Source organism: Pseudonaja textilis, chromosome 1, assembly GCF_049901715.1.
Source record: "Pseudonaja textilis isolate UNSWEBS1 chromosome 1, rPseTex1.2, whole genome shotgun sequence".
NCBI lineage: Eukaryota > Metazoa > Chordata > Lepidosauria > Squamata > Elapidae > Pseudonaja > Pseudonaja textilis.
In genome coordinates, this window is record NC_141990.1 from 222,796,630 (window position 1) to 222,814,579 (window position 17,950).

At 35.6% G+C, this 17,950-nt stretch overlaps 1 protein-coding gene across 1 annotated transcript in view; it reads left to right on the plus strand.

Moving 5' to 3' along the window:
- Positions 1-1,817: 1,817 nt before the first annotated feature.
- Positions 1,818-17,950, plus strand: part of SLC4A3 (solute carrier family 4 member 3) — a 44,351-nt gene continuing 28,218 nt past the window's right edge. Inside the window, exons 1-3 of the mRNA XM_026707964.2 lie at positions 1,818-2,131; positions 7,060-7,212; positions 10,282-10,438. Of these exons, the coding sequence (XP_026563749.1) occupies positions 7,159-7,212; positions 10,282-10,438 (211 nt within the window). The 5' untranslated portion in view covers positions 1,818-2,131; positions 7,060-7,158. The remainder of the gene's footprint in view (positions 2,132-7,059; positions 7,213-10,281; positions 10,439-17,950) is intronic.

Consider the following 17,950-nt stretch of genomic DNA (forward strand, 5'->3'; position numbering starts at 1 on the left):
CATTGTCTCAGTAGAGGGCTAGTTTGGTGTAGGGGTTAAGGCACTTGGTTAGAACCAGAGAGACTGTGGGCTCCACCTTAGGCAAACCACTTCTAAAATCTTGCCAAGAGAACTGCAAGGTCTGATCCAGGGAAACGCCAAGTGTCAATATTGACTTGAGACACTACCCACCCCCATCCCTACCCCCCCAAAAAAACCTTTCCTAATGCTTCAGACTATGGTTTCAGACTGCAGTAGTGGAAAAAAAGAAACAATAAATTCTGAATCTTATCTTTTAGGCCAAAGAAAGTCATGGAAAAGAGACTTCTTCATTAATTGCAAGTTTCAATTCCACTGGAATATCCCACATCTTTTTACTCAATGCGAAAAGGAAAGTTAAAAAAATTCAGGCAGCTTAATGCTCTGTATGTCTTCATATCTCCAGTCAAAAAGAAACAGAAAGCAGACAAGTCCATCTCACCTTAGCATACCTGCTAAAGGGCCTGCGATGTGGTTAAAACTCAGGAGGAGTAAAGTTCATCCTATGATGACATGGTATCCTGCAGAGTTTAATAACTATTAAAAAAAATTCTCTAGGATTTACAGAAGTATTGAATTGCCTTGTACAGATATGCTCTCCAAAGAATGAGAACAAGTTCAGTCTTAGAGATTAAGGTGCTGACCTAGATACCTCAAAACTGAGTTCTAGCCCCACCTTAGGTGTGAAAATTGCCTGGGTGACTTTGGACCAATCACACTCTCTCTTTCAGTCCAGCTCACCTCACAGGATGGTTGTTGTGGGGGAAAAGAGAAGGAAGAGATATTATGTATGTCTACTGCCTTGCTTGAATTACTTATAAAGTAATAAAGGTGGAATAAAAACCTAATAATTAATTAAGGAATAAATGTAAAAACAATCACAGATAGAAGTGTCCTTAGAATATTTAATATGTAATTTGCTTCATCTGCTCCTAGAAAAAATTCAGAGTCTTCATGTCAAGACTTTTCTTGTTAGATGGGTTATTATAAGGCACCAGCAGTTGCTCCTGTCATTCCTGTGTATATCCTTTTGAGAAAATAGCTGAGAGTCAAATAACCGGCTCTAATTGCCAAGGGGGTAAAACTGCATTAATAATTAGATTTTAGCAAGAAAGACAAAACAAGTCTGCAAGAATGAAAGATTGATTTGTTATTACAATTGATAACCCAAATACCTCCCTTCCCTAACTTCTAACCTGGCTTCAGTATCATGTAACAAGTAGAAACTGATTTAAATGTACACCTATGCATGTGAATGTTTTTATACTCTATCAACAAAATGTTTTTATTGTTTACAATTACATATCAGCATAATTCTTTTATTGATTGACTATTTGTATTATAAATAAAAGTATTGTACATATTTAAATGCCACACATGCATTGTCCACCAATTATTATTAAACCTGAAAGTATTTTTATCCTTCACAGTATATGGTCGGAGGGAACAGACTAAGATGTGCAATTAAAGAATTCTTAAGAGAAAGCAACAGCGACTTTGAAAATGGCTTAGCAAATATGATATAGCTCTCACATCATATATGAATATCGTACACTGAAATACAAGGCACACATAGCTATGTGAAACTGCTAGAATGCATGCAAGTATAAATGAGTGTGTGTTGGGTTACCCACCCGTAAATTGCATCGGGTCAGCCCAGTGCTATGCTAATTAGACACAGTGATGCGAATGTCACTGTATCTATAAGCTACTTGTGACCCTCCCTCCAACTTCCCTCGCTAGAATAGCCACTTGCTCAGCTGCTGTCTGCTTCTGCAAAAAAAACAAAAAAAAAACAGCTAGTGACTCATAGCCTTGCAGCTCACTACCACACAGAATTTCAAATAAAGGAGAGGAGCAGCCAATGTGCAGCTCGTCTCTAAGCAGAGCCAGTAGCAGTGGATGGCTGCCTGCAGTAGAAACGGAAAGCTGCTGCGCTGAAGAGGAGGAGGTGTCTTAGCACAGCCTGCCGCCCTACCTGAGCAGGGAAATGGACACATGTTGAGCGATCTTCAGGAGGAGGAAGGAGGGCAAGGAAAAGGCAGTTGTAGTTGTGTGCGTTTTGTGGATCCCTGGCTGGAGGCAAGCCGCTCTCCTTCTCAGCAGCTGCAAGGTACTGTATATCACCTCTTTTCCTCCCCACCCCCATTCCTGCCTGCCTCCCATTCTGATCCAGCATCTCCATTACCCTGATATTACCAAGTGTAAGGCAGAGATTTCCCCCCACAGAGCAGAGCAGGTTTCCATGATAGGTTCCATTTAGAAATCATTTTCGTCTTGTCTCTGCCTTGTATCAAGAGTTCTTAGCCTCCAATCATCAGAGTGTCAAATTGTTATGGGCAAGAATAGGTATTCCAAGCGTCTGCCAGGCTAGTAGATGGCAGGATTTAAATATGCCATGCAATTGTTTAGGGAATGCAAGAGAGAGATAAGGGGGTCTGAGGCACACATGTATGTACACTCCCATCTCTTGGCAGAGCAAGTGTATGTACACTCCCACCTCTTGGCAGCATATGATCCAATATATTTGGCATGCCAAAGGAAGTGCAAGTAACATCCTGCTCATTAAGTCTGCAGTCCTCTCACGAGAACCAGTACCTACCTCAGACAAGCAATCCCCATCTCGTTATTGCTCATAAGGATTTTATCTGAGGTAAGACTCGGCTCCGGAAACCATTCTCAATGGCAGGGCTGTGACAGAGAATGTAGTAACAAAGAACAGACTGTCTTTGAAGAGGTATATTTGTATCTTCAATCTGCTTATTCAGATTTTGTGACCAATGCTTCCATTTCAGAGGGTGTGGCTGTGAGGTGGGTGTGAGCTCTGGTTCTACTCACAAAAAGCGATTCCTATTATTGTAGTAAACCACACATAAAAATTATCTCTCTTGTGCCTCTGTGAATGCTGTATGTCTTCATCCATTTCTCATTGGGGTCAGTTCTCAACTTCAGATATACACAATGTGAGATTTTGAGCAATTTTTCTCTTGTCATGTTGCACATTCAGTCCTTCCTTTTTTCCTTTTGGCACCAACAACCTATAATTTGCAAGTGACATCTGTCTCTAATCAAATCTGTCCTCTTCCTTCTATTGCTTTTCCTTGCTCATTGCAATTGCTCCGAAAAGCCAAAATTATGAACAGTGTTCCCATTATGTTGAGCAGTGGATAAATACAAAATAAAAATATGCCCATAGTGGTCTGATAAACAATTAAGAGTCTGGATAATCAATAAAATTCATATGAGAGAATGATAAACTGCAAGCAAGACTAATAATGCCTCTAAGAATCAGTAATTATTCCACAAGTCTTTAAGTTACATTAATAGTCCATCAGTAACAACAATCTTTAGAAGTGTCCAAACATTGTACATAATGATAATTAATTAGCACATTTATTAATTGTCAAATCAATTACTGATTACTGTCATAGTATGCACATCAGAAACTCATCAGTGTTTCTTAAGCCTGTACCTTAAATTCCTGGCATCTCCTGGTTGGGATAGAAAAATCCGTATCTACAACTTTGCAGGACTGTATTGGTCAATGTTGATAGTATTAAGTTAGTTGACACCCCCCTTTCCCAATAAGGTAGCTCCTATATTTCTAAGCAACATTTCCTCAATTTTCGCATATCAGGAACTCTGCCAGGAAAAAGAGATAACGTCCTATTTTAAAAAGAAGTTCCCAATCATCATCTAAAAATTTCATCTTGTTTACAAAAACGTATCTATGGCTACTCACAGAACCCTTTTGCCTCCAGATCTCATAGCTGTCCCTTTCCTGCTTTTATGCTTTAGATCTAGGACTAGGCCACTATTTTGGGACCTATGAATTTAGGATGGAGTTTCCAGAGATCTAGGTACTATTGTTAGTGATACTCTTCTTAGGCTCCTTTTCCCTATTCTCTGAATAACTGCAATTCCACATATCCATCATGGAGGAATTTCCAATTATTAAATTACTGCCAATGATAACAGTTATTATATGAACCTTAGATTGTGAGCATGATGTATAATATACTGGTCACCAATCTTTGACTCACAATCCTACTGACAACCATCTCCACAAATTCCAACACTCCATAATATGCTCCACCAATCTTTCGACTATTCTTGCCTTTTCTTTCTTTGAGCTTGAACACACTCTTCAAATATGTCTGTTTTTCAAGTGTGTGTTCTGCAAAAAATTGTCTTAGGATGGCATGAGGATGCCAATGAAGAAGTCTGAGAATGCTTTGGGGCCTCAAGTAGGATAAATCTAGGTTATTAGTCATTTGATAGATATAGTTTAAGATGTCTCCAAATGTATGCGATAAAAGCTTCCAAAAATAAAAAGAGAACACATTTTATTTTTCTTTCCTACCGTTATAAGTTTTTTCCTTTCTCTGCTATGCAGTTGTAAAAGCCTTAGGTTTTATCGTTGCTTGGTGCACTTTAGGGAATAGTGAATGTGAATATTGAAATGGAAAGGAAACGTGATAGTGTTATTGTGTAGTATCTTCAGAGTTTTAAAGAAAGGAAGATTTGTCTGAGTTTCTAAAGATCTATTTTCATTCAGAATCAACAGTAGCAAACTTCAAAGAACTAAATGTACATAATAGAAAAACTTCATATTTTAAAATATTAAAACTTTTGCAGTGCCTGCACAATACCGTTCACAGTTTCCTAATCTTATGAGGAATGTTGGTGTTAAACTATGGAGATCTCTAATTTGACCTGTCAGAATACAACATTTGAATCTCAAGATTTGCTGTCTCAGCACATGAGAGAAAACATACCAGCAGTAAAGAAAATGAGATTATAAGCAGGTGTTGGGGATGTGTTTATTTTTGACTAGATGAGTGATTAAAAAAAAGCTCTAGAGTTGTACTTTGAACATTATTATTCAACATAATATAAGTGGATAGAAGACCAATGTTTAATTTATGCAATCAGTAATGTGTTCACAAACTAGAACTGGCTGGACAAATTCAATCTTGCTGGAAAAAACAGCTAGTAGCTTCCCACTTTGGGGAGGTTTGGCAGGCTTAAAGAAACTGCTTTTCTGTAGCAGCGCCAGTTCTCTAGAATGGCTTTCCACTAAAGCTTAGACTAATCTAAAACTAATCTTGGAATAATCTGACATTAGCTACCTTGCAGAAATAGCTAAAAACAGCTCTTCCAGAGGACATTTGGGACTTCACACCTGTTTTTTGGGGGTGGGGAAGAGATTTTGATTCTTTTATATTTTTAAACTTTATTTTTTTAAACGGAACATGAGCGTTGTAGTTGTTTGCGTATTCCTGTAAAGCACTGAAAGTCCTGTTGGAATATAGTGGTAGAAATTTAATAAATAAATAAATAAAAGTTTTCAGCTTGTTTCTAAATTGCCCACCCTTGGATGAGTTGTTAATACAGTATATTCTTCTAAAATGACAGAACAAGTAAGTCTTGATGTAGCATTTGAATGATTGTAGTATTTGTTATGACTTGGATCTCTTGGAAGAGAATATTTCAGAAGTGGGGTGCTACCATTATTAGATATTATTATTTGATAGTGCAAGGTCTATAAATGACATCCCAGGAGCAATCTTTCTAAAGTTTACAAAGCCTTCTTTTAGTACTACTTAGGTAGAAATATTTATCACCAGCAGGCTATATTTATTATGAACCTAATTGGAAGTTTTATAAATGAATAAAATTAAAAATAGAATGCATTTTTAGCTATTATAATGGCATATAGAAAGCTGCATAGAAAGCTGCATGGTTCATCAGGAACTGAGCTCCACTCAAGAATTTTTACCCTTAGAACACTAAAATAAAATAGTATTGGTCTTCTAGACAATATTTATTACTGCCCAAGGGCAGTTTTTCTTGTGCAGGAAAGCTATTATTGTCTTAATTTAAGTATTTCATAAGATTCTTCACTCAATCCAGGACTTGCATATATATATATATATATATATATATATATATATATATATATATATATATATATATATATATATATATATAATATATATATAATAAAGTGCTTTTAAATGAACTGATTACATGGTCTTTTTAGGAACTTTAAATTATTTCTGGTTCAAGTCAGCAATTTAAAAATCCAAAATGTGTATATAATTAAATTTATTTAACACTGTAATTTGTTTACTTGTAAAATCTTTACAATCAGTTTAATGTCCCCTTTTGTAACAAACAATTCCATTGTTGTAGTCCAGTTGCTATTTTTCTAAAGAAAATAATAGATTCTGATTCTTCCAGCAAAAACTCTCTGAAGTTATTAATTGGCGTTACCTAATCAACGTTTGGAGATATAAAATAAACATTGATCAGCAACTGCTCTTGAAACAGATCATTTAAAAAATTAAATCTATCCCAGCGGGAAAGAAAAAAAATACTTTCATAAGTCCTTTTTAAATCAACAATAAAGAAAGCAGTTCTGTGTGTGTACTGTCCAACTATTTGAAGAACAATCAGAACATCCCAAGATTCAGAAACTAGTTGCTGCTCTGTGAGACCCAGTGGCTACATAAGGATTACACAAATTGAGAGATAACTCAACTGTGCCTCTGATTAGCTATAAATGGCTGCCATTTAACTCTTGTATGATTTGTTCTGTTTGTTGTTTATTCTTTGCAAGCATCTGTTGTGGGATCTCATTTTGTTTCACTCCCCAGTCTATTCAGTTAACTCTCATGATCGTCCAGTGGATGTTCACTCCCATTCCCCTCACTACTTCATGAAACTGGTGACTGTGATGGCACATGGCTTTCTGAATGATTAAATTATTTTTGTGCTATGCATTCCTTGTACATCCTAAAAATTAACCCATATGCAATCTGAACCAAGTAAGTTGGTGAACTGTGCAGCAATATCCAGGTTTCTTTTCTGAGTGCTTATAATTAATTTAAAACTCGGTGTCATGCATAAGGTGTCACATGATTTTGAATAGTGGCTCTTATTTTCCATTAACTCTTAATCCTCACAGCTGTAGCTACAGCTTCCTGCCATTTCTCTGATTCCCCCTTGCCAAGGCTTTATGTCCTTTCTCCACAGGTTATGCCACGCCTCAGACTTATTGGATGCCTGTTCATGAAAGAGAAGGGTTGATACTTGCCCAAACATTGCATGACGGCCCATAGATTGTAAACCAAGATGGCAGCTGGGGATACTGCTCCTTTGGGAGGCATCTTCACTAATGTACAGCAGGTAATTTTTTTAAAAAAATGCTGTAATGGTTGATTTTCAAGTATTGCAAAAATGGAAAGATATGGAAACTGGAAATTAGGAAAAGTTATTGAAATACAAGCCTTAGCTAGAAATCATTCATGTTCTTCCCAGCCCAAGCACTATGTTAGACTAATAGTTCATTGCTCCCATAATTAAAAAAAATACCACTCAATGTTTTTTCTGTCTTCTGGCGCTTTAAAGATTTGGCAGTCTTGGGAAATTATTGTGGCACTTTAAAGCCTAACTAGATTTCTTGAGCCATTAGCTTAGTACCAGCGTTTTTTGAGTCTTTAAAGTGCCATAAGACTTTAAATCGATTTTTCTTGCAACAGATTAACAAGTCTGAAAGTCAGCACCAACATTTTGCCTTTTTCATATTCAGAAGAGAGATACTGACAGTAAACAGGAAAAGGGTTTATCATCTTCATATCCTGCAATCATCTGCATTCCCCAAAAGTCTTCCTTAGAGAGCGGAGGATTCCCTTAAATGGCATACTGAGGAGGTTTTGGGGAGACAAAAATGTGCAGTATAATATTTAAGATGCAATTAAGGTAGTAGAGATCCAGGTTGACAATTTTAAAAAAGTTCACTAGATAACTTTGGGTCAGTTGCTGTCTCTCAGCCCAACTGCCATGGCAGGGTTATTTATGGAAAGGATAAAACTAGGGATAGAATGATATGTGTACTGCTTTGAGTATGTTAAGAAATTATGGAATATAAATCTAATAAGTAGGCAGACTAATAGACTAATGGCTTTGGTGATTCTTCTCATTCTACGTTGTTTAGGAAGTGTACTTGACCCTCAGAGAGGCTTTCTGACATTACAGATAGCCGTAGGAAAGAGGATGACACTTCTTTTTTTAATTTACATTGGTGTGGCATTTCAAAGACTAGAAGGGTTAACTTTCTGTGAATAGATAATTTCATATAATTAGCTGCATTGTATAAAATTCTATACTGTCTGTCTCATTACTATTGTTTTATAATAAAATAGTGGTGTTATATACAAAACAGTTGGGGGAAAAGTGGTTATCATGCTATATAATGTTGATCTGTTACAAATTGGGCATCTATTAATGTACAGTTTAATTCAAGTCAGTAACAGCGAATTTCTTGGAAGGGTAAGTCAATCTGCAACTATGTTACCCTCTTGCTATGCTTACAAAATTCCCCCAAGTAAACAGGTAATGGAATGTATTTTGTGATGTGTATAGTCCAAATCTTACATATTTTTGACATAGAAATCTTGAATTGGAAAAACATACTTCTGTAAGAAATAGCTGACCTTTGTTTCACTTTTAGTCCCCAAATGAAATCCTCTAAATGAATCATTAAGATATAATTTATGACATTTGGAATCTCTAGCTCTATGGGCTCTCTGTAATTTTCCATAAAAAAGAAATTTGATGCTGTATCAGCCCTGTGCCATACACCAAAAGCAAATTGACTATTTACTGATAGGCTGCTTCAAAAGCCATCAGATATACTATTACAGAGCAGTGTTGAATGTCTAAAATAATGGGTCGAGGGGTTGAAATCTGTATGTCCTTACCTACAATCATGTTATTTCTAAGATAGGATATAACTACTCAGTTTGCTCTAAAATATCCTTTATGGATATCCCATCATAATTTATACATAAGAGGGATTAGTTTTTTCACTAAAAATGTATTCCAGGCTGAACCTGGAATTTAATTTCAATTAATAGAGAATTCCTGGTACTGTAAACACAAATAAATCTATAACAGCATCTAGTAAGCTTTCACAAACAACACTTCAGTTCTTTAGATGTCACCAAAAATTATGCCATAATAAAAGTGTTACTCTTTGAAATGGCACAGAACTCTGTGTTTACTTTTATGGCAAGAAATTAACTCTGCTTCATTTGTGGAAATTATCTCTAATTAAAACTTGCAACAATTGCCTTTCTTTTGTGGCAATGATGCAGAAACTCACCTGTCCAGGCAACAGAAGGGCAGAGTCCTAAGAAGATCTTTCTCTAAAGCTAAATGTTTCTAGCTAAGACCTGTTTTGCTTTCTCTGATTCAGCAAAGATTTGCCATCGCTGGGCCTACTGTGTTTCCATAGTAACCGAGGAGTCCACAACAGCTTGGCACCAGCATTTCAGGCTAAATTGACAGGATTTTTTTTTTTTTACCAGTGGCTGGAGCTAAAGATCTGAAAGAGCCCAAACTGAGAGAGCTCCCAGGATTAAACTTTCATTATTGTTACTTCTTGTCCTCTTCTTAGTTTATAACCTTGGGACCAGGAGTGTGAGGAAATTATAGAAACAACAAAAAAGTGGGAGAATTTGGGCTAGAGCAGAAGATAAGCTTTAATATCTGGGCTCCATGGTAAAGACTTGGAAAGGAATTGGAGAAAATGGAGAAAAAAACTTCAGGCCTTAGAAGAGCTCTATAGGCAGCCAATGGGATGCCCCTAATTGATGTAATGTGGAGTACGGTGAACTACATTGTATATATTCCTCTTCCAATTGTATATTCTGGGGTCAATCCATATGTTCTTGACCTGTGCTATCCCTGCCTGCTTTCCCTGACAGAAGTGGAAGATCCCAGGGTCTCCCTCTTTCTGGAATGGGAGGGGGATGGGAAGGAATTTGACAGTTTAAATATCAGATTTACTTCTACTCATCCTGAAGAGAGTGGAGAATGAGTGTGGTGAAGGAAGGTCTGGAACTGATAACCCCCAGGCACTGTCTACTCATTTTTACAGTCTGGGATATTTGGACAGACGTCTGAGCAACCAGCTGTGCTAGATTCCTAATCGGGGGATGAAGGAAAACCAGGTTAGAACAGTCAAATGAAGGGTTCAAGTTTGAAATTGGAACTGGGATCAACGAACCTTCATTGTCTTCTCAGTTCTACTGTTTTGAAGCTGTACACTGGAAAAATATGATTGAGGGCGGTATTTGAGAAAAGCAGGCAAAGAGAGGCGATCTGTGCTTTTGATGCCTCCCTGGAATAAGGGATTGTACGATGTTGAGACATTTCTTTGTTTTGCTGATGATATTATTGACTGATGTGCAGGATGGCGGGGATGATGAGGCAGCCTTTCCTGGCACGGAGGATGATGACGAGTTGGACAAGACCTTGGGTGTTGAACGGTTTGGAGACCTGATCAGCAAGTCTGCATTACGAGACCAGGAAAATCAAGGCCGCAGCTATTCTGAGACTGACTTTGAATGTAGGTAAATCTTGTAAGCTGGTCCTACCTTACTATCTGACTGTAGCCTTCAGATAGGAACAGTACTTTGTAATATGAAGGCCTGTGTCCAAATGCATCTTATATGCTATAAAGCAGATTAATGATTAGGTTATCCCACTGTGGATTGCTATATTCTTCTAAACAATGTATGTAGCATACAGTGTACCCATCCTGACTATAACTAAAACATTTAACATTTAAAAAAACGTTAAACTTTGATGATAGAAGAAGCTGGTGTTAAGAACCTGAGATTGTGGAACTTTGATGATGAAGCAGATGTATACACGTTTTAGCCCTAAAAATTATGTGGTATATCCTAAATATTGACAATCAAATCTGATCTAAAGAAACGAAGGGTTTGAGAATGCAAGTTTTATTTGGTGTTGTAGATTTGCTCTGCATTTTAGTCCTTCCTATCTTACAATCAGCATTTTTTCTGTATTACTGAGAGACAGACAAGCATATCTATAATTATATTTATAGGAGACATGACCTTGGAACAACTAGACTGGCATAAAAGCTGAAAAATACTGTGAGTTTCAGTGGTGGTGGTGTTTCCTTATATTTAGCTTTATCCTGATCCCAAGATTGATTTTAAATTAGTTTAAGATAATCAATTATGTAAAAAAAACCATCAATATGGAACACATTTGATTCTAGAAATATTAGTGCTAGAAAAAGGGAAGATCTGTTTTCATTTCCATCCTGTTTATCTTATTGCTACAGACATAGCCATATGCGTAGGCTGCTAATGTACGCAGAACTCCAGATCTATTGAAGGTTAGCATTTAGCTGTGTAACCTCACCAACCTGAATCTCACAGTTTAATTAGAACAAAACTTGCAACTGTTTAAACTATTTACTACTCTTTTTTCTCTTCTAAATCTTGTAACATGGATATATTGGAATGAAACTATTGATTTCTACTTTTGCTTCTATAAGCTGCATCAGAATTTCTTCCTTACTACAGTGTTCCCATGGATCATCAGAATCAGGAAATAGTCCCTTTCATTTAATTTTTACAGTATCAAGGCAAGCAATGGCATATGTTATTTTTTAATTGTCAAGAAAAAAAAAGACATGCAAAGAGGAAGTGAAAGCATCTGTATGTGCAATATATGAAAATAAAGAAAAAGATCAATAGTGAGGGAACAATCCCTAAAAGGAAAATGTAGGAACTGGGAAACTTTCCCTGCATGGATAGGAAGGCAAGAAGGAGAGGAATGACCAGTCAGGATATGCAATGACTATCATTCAGACTGAGTGCTAACATTGCCAAGCCACTTCAATCCAGAATGGTCAACCATAGTAACAGCAGGTTAAGCTGCCATCAGGAACACATTAACTTGCCATCTGGAATTGACCATAGTTCCAAGCACAAATGACTGCTAATAGGGAAAATAGTTTTAAAAACATACATTCAAAGGAGTTGAGCATGTATTTGTCCTATCAAAATCCTCCTTACTTAATTAATCAAATCATTCTTTGTGATGTGGCCAACTTGCTTTAATTTGGTGCTCTCCATGTTGCTTATGCTGGCTGAGTTGACTGGAAAGTCTGGAAGCATCAGATAGGGAAGCCATACATAGTTTTGTACATTGTCACATTGTTGCACTTACTGTGCTTTTATCCTCCTTCCAATTAAATAATTTTGAATGTCAGCATCATTACATGGTAATTTTACTTATATCATAATGCTGATTATTGCATGTCAAAATTCTGTATTTCCAAATGAAAATTTTACCAGTGACTTTAATTTATAAGAATATATAGCTCTTATCCATGCTAGCATATTACTTGCATTGTCAGGTTCTAGAGCTGATGTGATACAGTCATTGCTATTAAGTTGCACATCGTGTCCTTGAAATCTGATGAGCAGGCATTCATGATTTCTAAATCATATATGATCCTTTCGCTAAAGAAATTAGAAGAAATAGCAGTTACTGAACAGTGACAGACTTCTTTTGCATTCATTTTTGATTGACATTTTTAATCTCTTCAAGATGATTTTCATATACTGTATTAGGAATGGCAATAATTTTAAGACTTGAATCGCTAAGGAGACTTCTTTTTTTTAAAAAAAAAAATTATATTCTGCCTTTTCCCCCAGGAGCTCCTCAAGGTGTGTGCATAATACTTCTTTTACAGGGAGTCTCCAGAAATAATTTCAGTAGTCTGCCATTTATCAAACTGAATCTTCCGACACAGCTAAATCAGCTCAATTGAGAAATTTTTAGCTTTCTGCCAGAAGCATTTTTTAAGTCAAGCTCCAGAAATAATAGAAGAGAAGGTCCTTGGATCTTCTTAACCAAAGCCCAGAAACACAACACTTAAGTATGGGAAGATCCTGTGAACTCATGTTATAGATATTCAGTTTTGTAGTCTTCCACACAAAGAAAGTTTTAATAAGAGTTTTCATTTAGAACCATATATAACCAAGTCTGGATTTTTAAAAAAGAAATAACTGAAATATTTTAAGTAACTGAATATTTTATCTAAAGCATGTCATATTTAACCTGTTTGAGCAGAGTCTGCTTGGATATTGTTTATTCTGTCCTTGTTATTTCCTTCTGTTTTAGATAACAATTTTTACAGTTTATTCTTACTTTTCGTTTCTTCTTTTTATTTTTGAGGTAGTAATGTTTTGATTTTTATCTCATCTTTTTGCACAGAAATCACTTCATTATTTTTTCTATCATCGTGTCATCCCTTCTTTTATCCTTCTCAAATTCCTTGACAATTCAACAACCTGATATTTTAAAATAAATACCTACAAGGTATTTACAGCCTTAATAATTAGAAAAGAGTGAAGAACAGCAAACTTCTAGACTTCTTAGTTATCATAAAATTTATCTTTATTTTTCTTTTGGAACTTAGAAATTGGGAGCACATATTTTCCATTGACTCTTGCAAGAATTAGTGAAAAATTGCCATATACATCTTAGCTTCTAAAGGCTGATTTAAATTAACTCTACATTTTACAATCTTTATACAGCTATGGAGTTTATGTATCTTTTTAAAACAAAATTCTCACCACCAACTGCTTTAGACATGAAAAAAAATGCCACACAGTGATGCAATGATCATCAGTCATATCTACTTAGTCCTCAGCTGCTTTTATAAGGCAGGATGTCGAAGAGTCAAGCCCACATATGGTATGTGTAATCTTTACAAGAATCATTTTTAATATACAAACTGAAACTACTACATATGTTTAATTATAAATGGGGAAGAAGAGACCCATCCCTTAAATATGTATCCACAAAACATCTAAGTTCATATAATCACATGCATACTATGCTATCATGTTTTCCCTTTTAACACGAGCCGAGTTGTATAGACTGCAGAAGAGAAATAAGAAATATTAAAACAAAGCAATTAAAGTCATGAAATAAGAACCTGTCATATCTCATTGATAGCTTTTATTAGAACCTGGTTAATAGCATTTTTTTAAAAAAAGGTTAATGATATGATTCCAGCAAGTTCCCTGCTTTCAAATAATGATTAGGACAGCAAGACTATTGTTAGTTTCCTTCTTGTTTTCCTATGAACAGAAGTAGAAACTGCTTTTTTTGTGAACATTGTTCACCCACATTTGTTCCCTGTTTTGATAGCAGTCTTTCCAGCCAATTGAAGAAGAAACTCCTACATGTTGCTTTATACTTTGCATTTAAACATCTCTCCATTTTTGAGGATTTAATCAACTCTCCCCAACTACAATTTTTTTCATCTTTATGCCCCTTTCAACTCATTGACTTTCCCTACATATATTTGTTTTGCAATTTGATCCTCATTCATTCTCTAAGTCCAAACCACCTCAACATACGTATGTAGAAATTACTCATTCTTTGTATTCAATCCACATTCATCATTCATTTATTCTTAACAATTTCTTCTATTTTTACTTCAGTTTCTTTTTAAAATATTTAATTCTCACTGTTTTGCTTAATCTGATGTTTCAACTGACCATCCAACTTTCATTTCCAATAAAAAGAAAAGTAGAAGTTTGTCTAAACAAAGTAGACAAAAACTTGAAATCGGTATTACACAATGCCATTTTGCTTCTTTTAACATTTATTTATCACAGCAGACCAGATACTATCTACTAACTTTTCATTTGCATGTCTTAGGATTTCATTCTGCATTCCCATCTTTCATAAGCATTTTATCAAACATATACTTTCTCAGGGTGGCACGGTGGCTCAGTAGTTAAGACGCTGAGCTTGTCACCCTATGGCCTGGATGATTAAGAATCTCCACAGACATCAGTTAAACCACATAAATTCATATCCACAATTAAGCTACAAGCATTCCTTGTTAATTTATCCATGGATACATTAAAATCAAGGGACTTACAAATCCATTCCATTCTCCTTAATCACTCATTGGGCATTCTCTAAGCACTCCATTTTGAAAAAGCTGGTTCCCATAATGATAAGGACACTAGCAGCTGTTTTCAGAACTTGTCCCTAGATGCAGCCTCCACTCTTTCTCAAAAAAATTGCAAGAAAGAAGCTGGATGCTCTGAATTTCTTATATAGAGGTTTCTTTTCAGAGCTAACTGCTCTCAATTGCCCGTTTAGAGGTTTAATGGAGCCTCACTGGAATTCTTGTGGTTTATTTTATCATTTTTCCTAATAGATTTTGCTAATCTAATCTCAGAATGATATGTGAGTTGGGCTAACATTTTCCAGTCCAGTATACACTTCCTAAAGATCAACAACATACTTAAACATTCTTCCTTATGTTACGGTAGTATATTTCCCAGAGTCTTACTGAAGTGCAAATATCTGGTCTTCATTCTCTGTCCCTAACATAAAGTCACATATTATTTCTCAAATTTTGCTCATTAATACTTTTTTTATACCCCTAAGTCAGAATTCCATGTAATACCTTCCAAGGCTCACTTAACAAATGAATCTCTTATAGTTTAAGCTTTCCTTCTTGCTAGCTTTCTGTGTATATAGAGGAATAATAATGTCATTCTTCCATCCAAAGACACAAATGCAATCTTCATACACACTAGTCAATCAGCTATTCTATAAGCAAAGCACATCCATTTTAATACTTCTCCAGTTATACCATCTACACATTTAACTTGTTTCAAAATTGCCATAGCACTCTTAGTGTGAAACATTGAAAGACTGTAACATTTATGGCATCTGTTTCAGTTCCAATCCTTGACCTATAATTAGCATTACAATGCAGTTCTCTGAAATACTTGTTCCAGCACTTCTGTTTCCTCCCAAATAATTAGATCATTTTTATTTTTAATTTATTCACTATAGCTCTCTACATACACTTCCAAAATATTTTTATAATTTTCAACAAAAATCACTGTGCACTTTCTCTGCCTTATTTAATTTTAATTGTTCGATGCTGTTATTGAGTGCATTTCTCACAAATACCATGGTACCCTGGTATCTTGAATCCAGGAGGCATGATGAATGCTAAAAACGATGAGTACCGACAGATTTTTCCCATAAGGAATAATATAGCGAGTCACAATACAGCCGATACTGACAAATTCTAATTTGTGCATTGAATACCAAACAAATGATGGTAACCGGGACAAAATGTTCACATTAAAATGTGTTGAGTACCAAATTAAATGAGTTTCAAAGCAACTGAGTACCAATGCACCACTGTACAATAAAGCCTCATTTTCTATATGTTTGTTGATTGGCAATGTCTCAGTTATCTACAAATGTCCAATAAATATGCAATTACATCATTGTGGCATTTGATGATATTTGCATAATATCTTTATATGATAATAAATCATCACAGAAATTTAATCCATTTTCCTCCAAAGTTGTTATATCAAGGTCTGTTAAATCAAAATTTCACTCTACAATAGGTAGTAGCTTTTGCAGCAATCATATTATTTGCATATTTTCTCACCTACAGCTTTTTTCATTTCATCGTTATACCAACTTTCTTTTTGTATAGCATAATACTTCATGGCCTGACATAGCATTTTAACCTGTTTTTGCTCCAAGCAGTTTTCCTATCTTCTTTCCTTATGTCCATTAATTCTGTTGGGATATTGAACTGTCATTCAGTATTTTTCCACATTAGAATCAGACTTTTTCTACTGGCAATTATTTTATTTTTTTACCATAGTTTCTTTCACTTCTTTTCTTTTTTTCATTTCCATTTCCTCCCAAATTCCACTCTTAACACTACCAAAAATGGTCAGCTCCATATTTACATTTACCATCTTTGTATCTATTCCTCATAAACACTCTCAGTTTGCCCTCATAATCACATTAGTTATGTTCCACCCTTGGTCCGGCCCTGGACCTGTGAGAGGTTGTGGTTTTCATTATGTATACATTCTCTGCAATATATAAAAGTGTTTATATATTTATGTTTAACAGTGCATTTGAAATGTAGAAACTCTTTTCTTGCAAGATTGATGTCAGCCTTACCAAGTAGACCAGACAGGAATCACAGCCAGATATATTTATTCTATTTTTTGTAAAGCTGCATTAACAGAACCTAGTAAGTCTGAAAGTACCATTCTCCTGTCATCTCATTTATTGCCTGAGAAATTAGGAAGGTTTTCTTCTGAGCCTCTTGCCCTGCCCAATATCTTGCTGCCTGCTATGCTAACCTTGTCTGATTATCCCCTAGGCAGCATGTCTTCTTATGTCTATATTTGATCATCTGTTTGCTTTTCAAGAGAGTATGGCAATGAAATGAAATGAACAATGATAACAGGAGCATTGGTTAAAAAAACAGAGCCAGACCAATTGAACACCACTTTATCAGAGTAAGCAAGATTATTCAGTTCCTCATGCCTGCAGATATTTGTCAGGTACTGATGTGTCCATGATAGTAAACCAGTAGAAAATTTCTTTTCAAACTACCACCATTTACACTGCAATTCCTCAGAATAAGCTGTGAAGACCCCTGCCTTTATTATTCTTACCTACCTTAGGAAGGGAGACCTTTGGTAGGGTGAAACTATGTGAGAATCTGTACCCAAATCATTTTACCTCCTCTGCATTTTAATAGCTATATTAGCTGCTGATCATAGAATTAAGGTCCCCAGTTAAGGTTCTCTATAACTTTTTTGTATGCCAAGAAATTTCCAAATTCTTGTCCCATTCATGGAATTCTTCAGAGATTTCAGATAATACTTTCACCTGTTGCTGCTTTTTTATACAGGGTTCATAATTATATGCTAAGAAGAAAAAGGTGGGAAAGCTGCACAGTATCTTTTTATTAATAGTACCAAAATAATTCTGTCTGAAAACTCTATTGATACTCCTAGTTTTATTTATTCCCTCCCTCAAATTTTATCTGTTTCTTTACATATTTGTTGTTATATATTTTCTACATATTCATCTTTACTTCAACAAAAGCATAGTCTGCCATCTAGAGTCATAAAGTGGTAAGGCTATCTATGTTTTGTGTCCCAAACTCTTGACATATCATAGAGTTCCAATCATAGAAACATAGGGCTGGACAAGACCTTGAAGG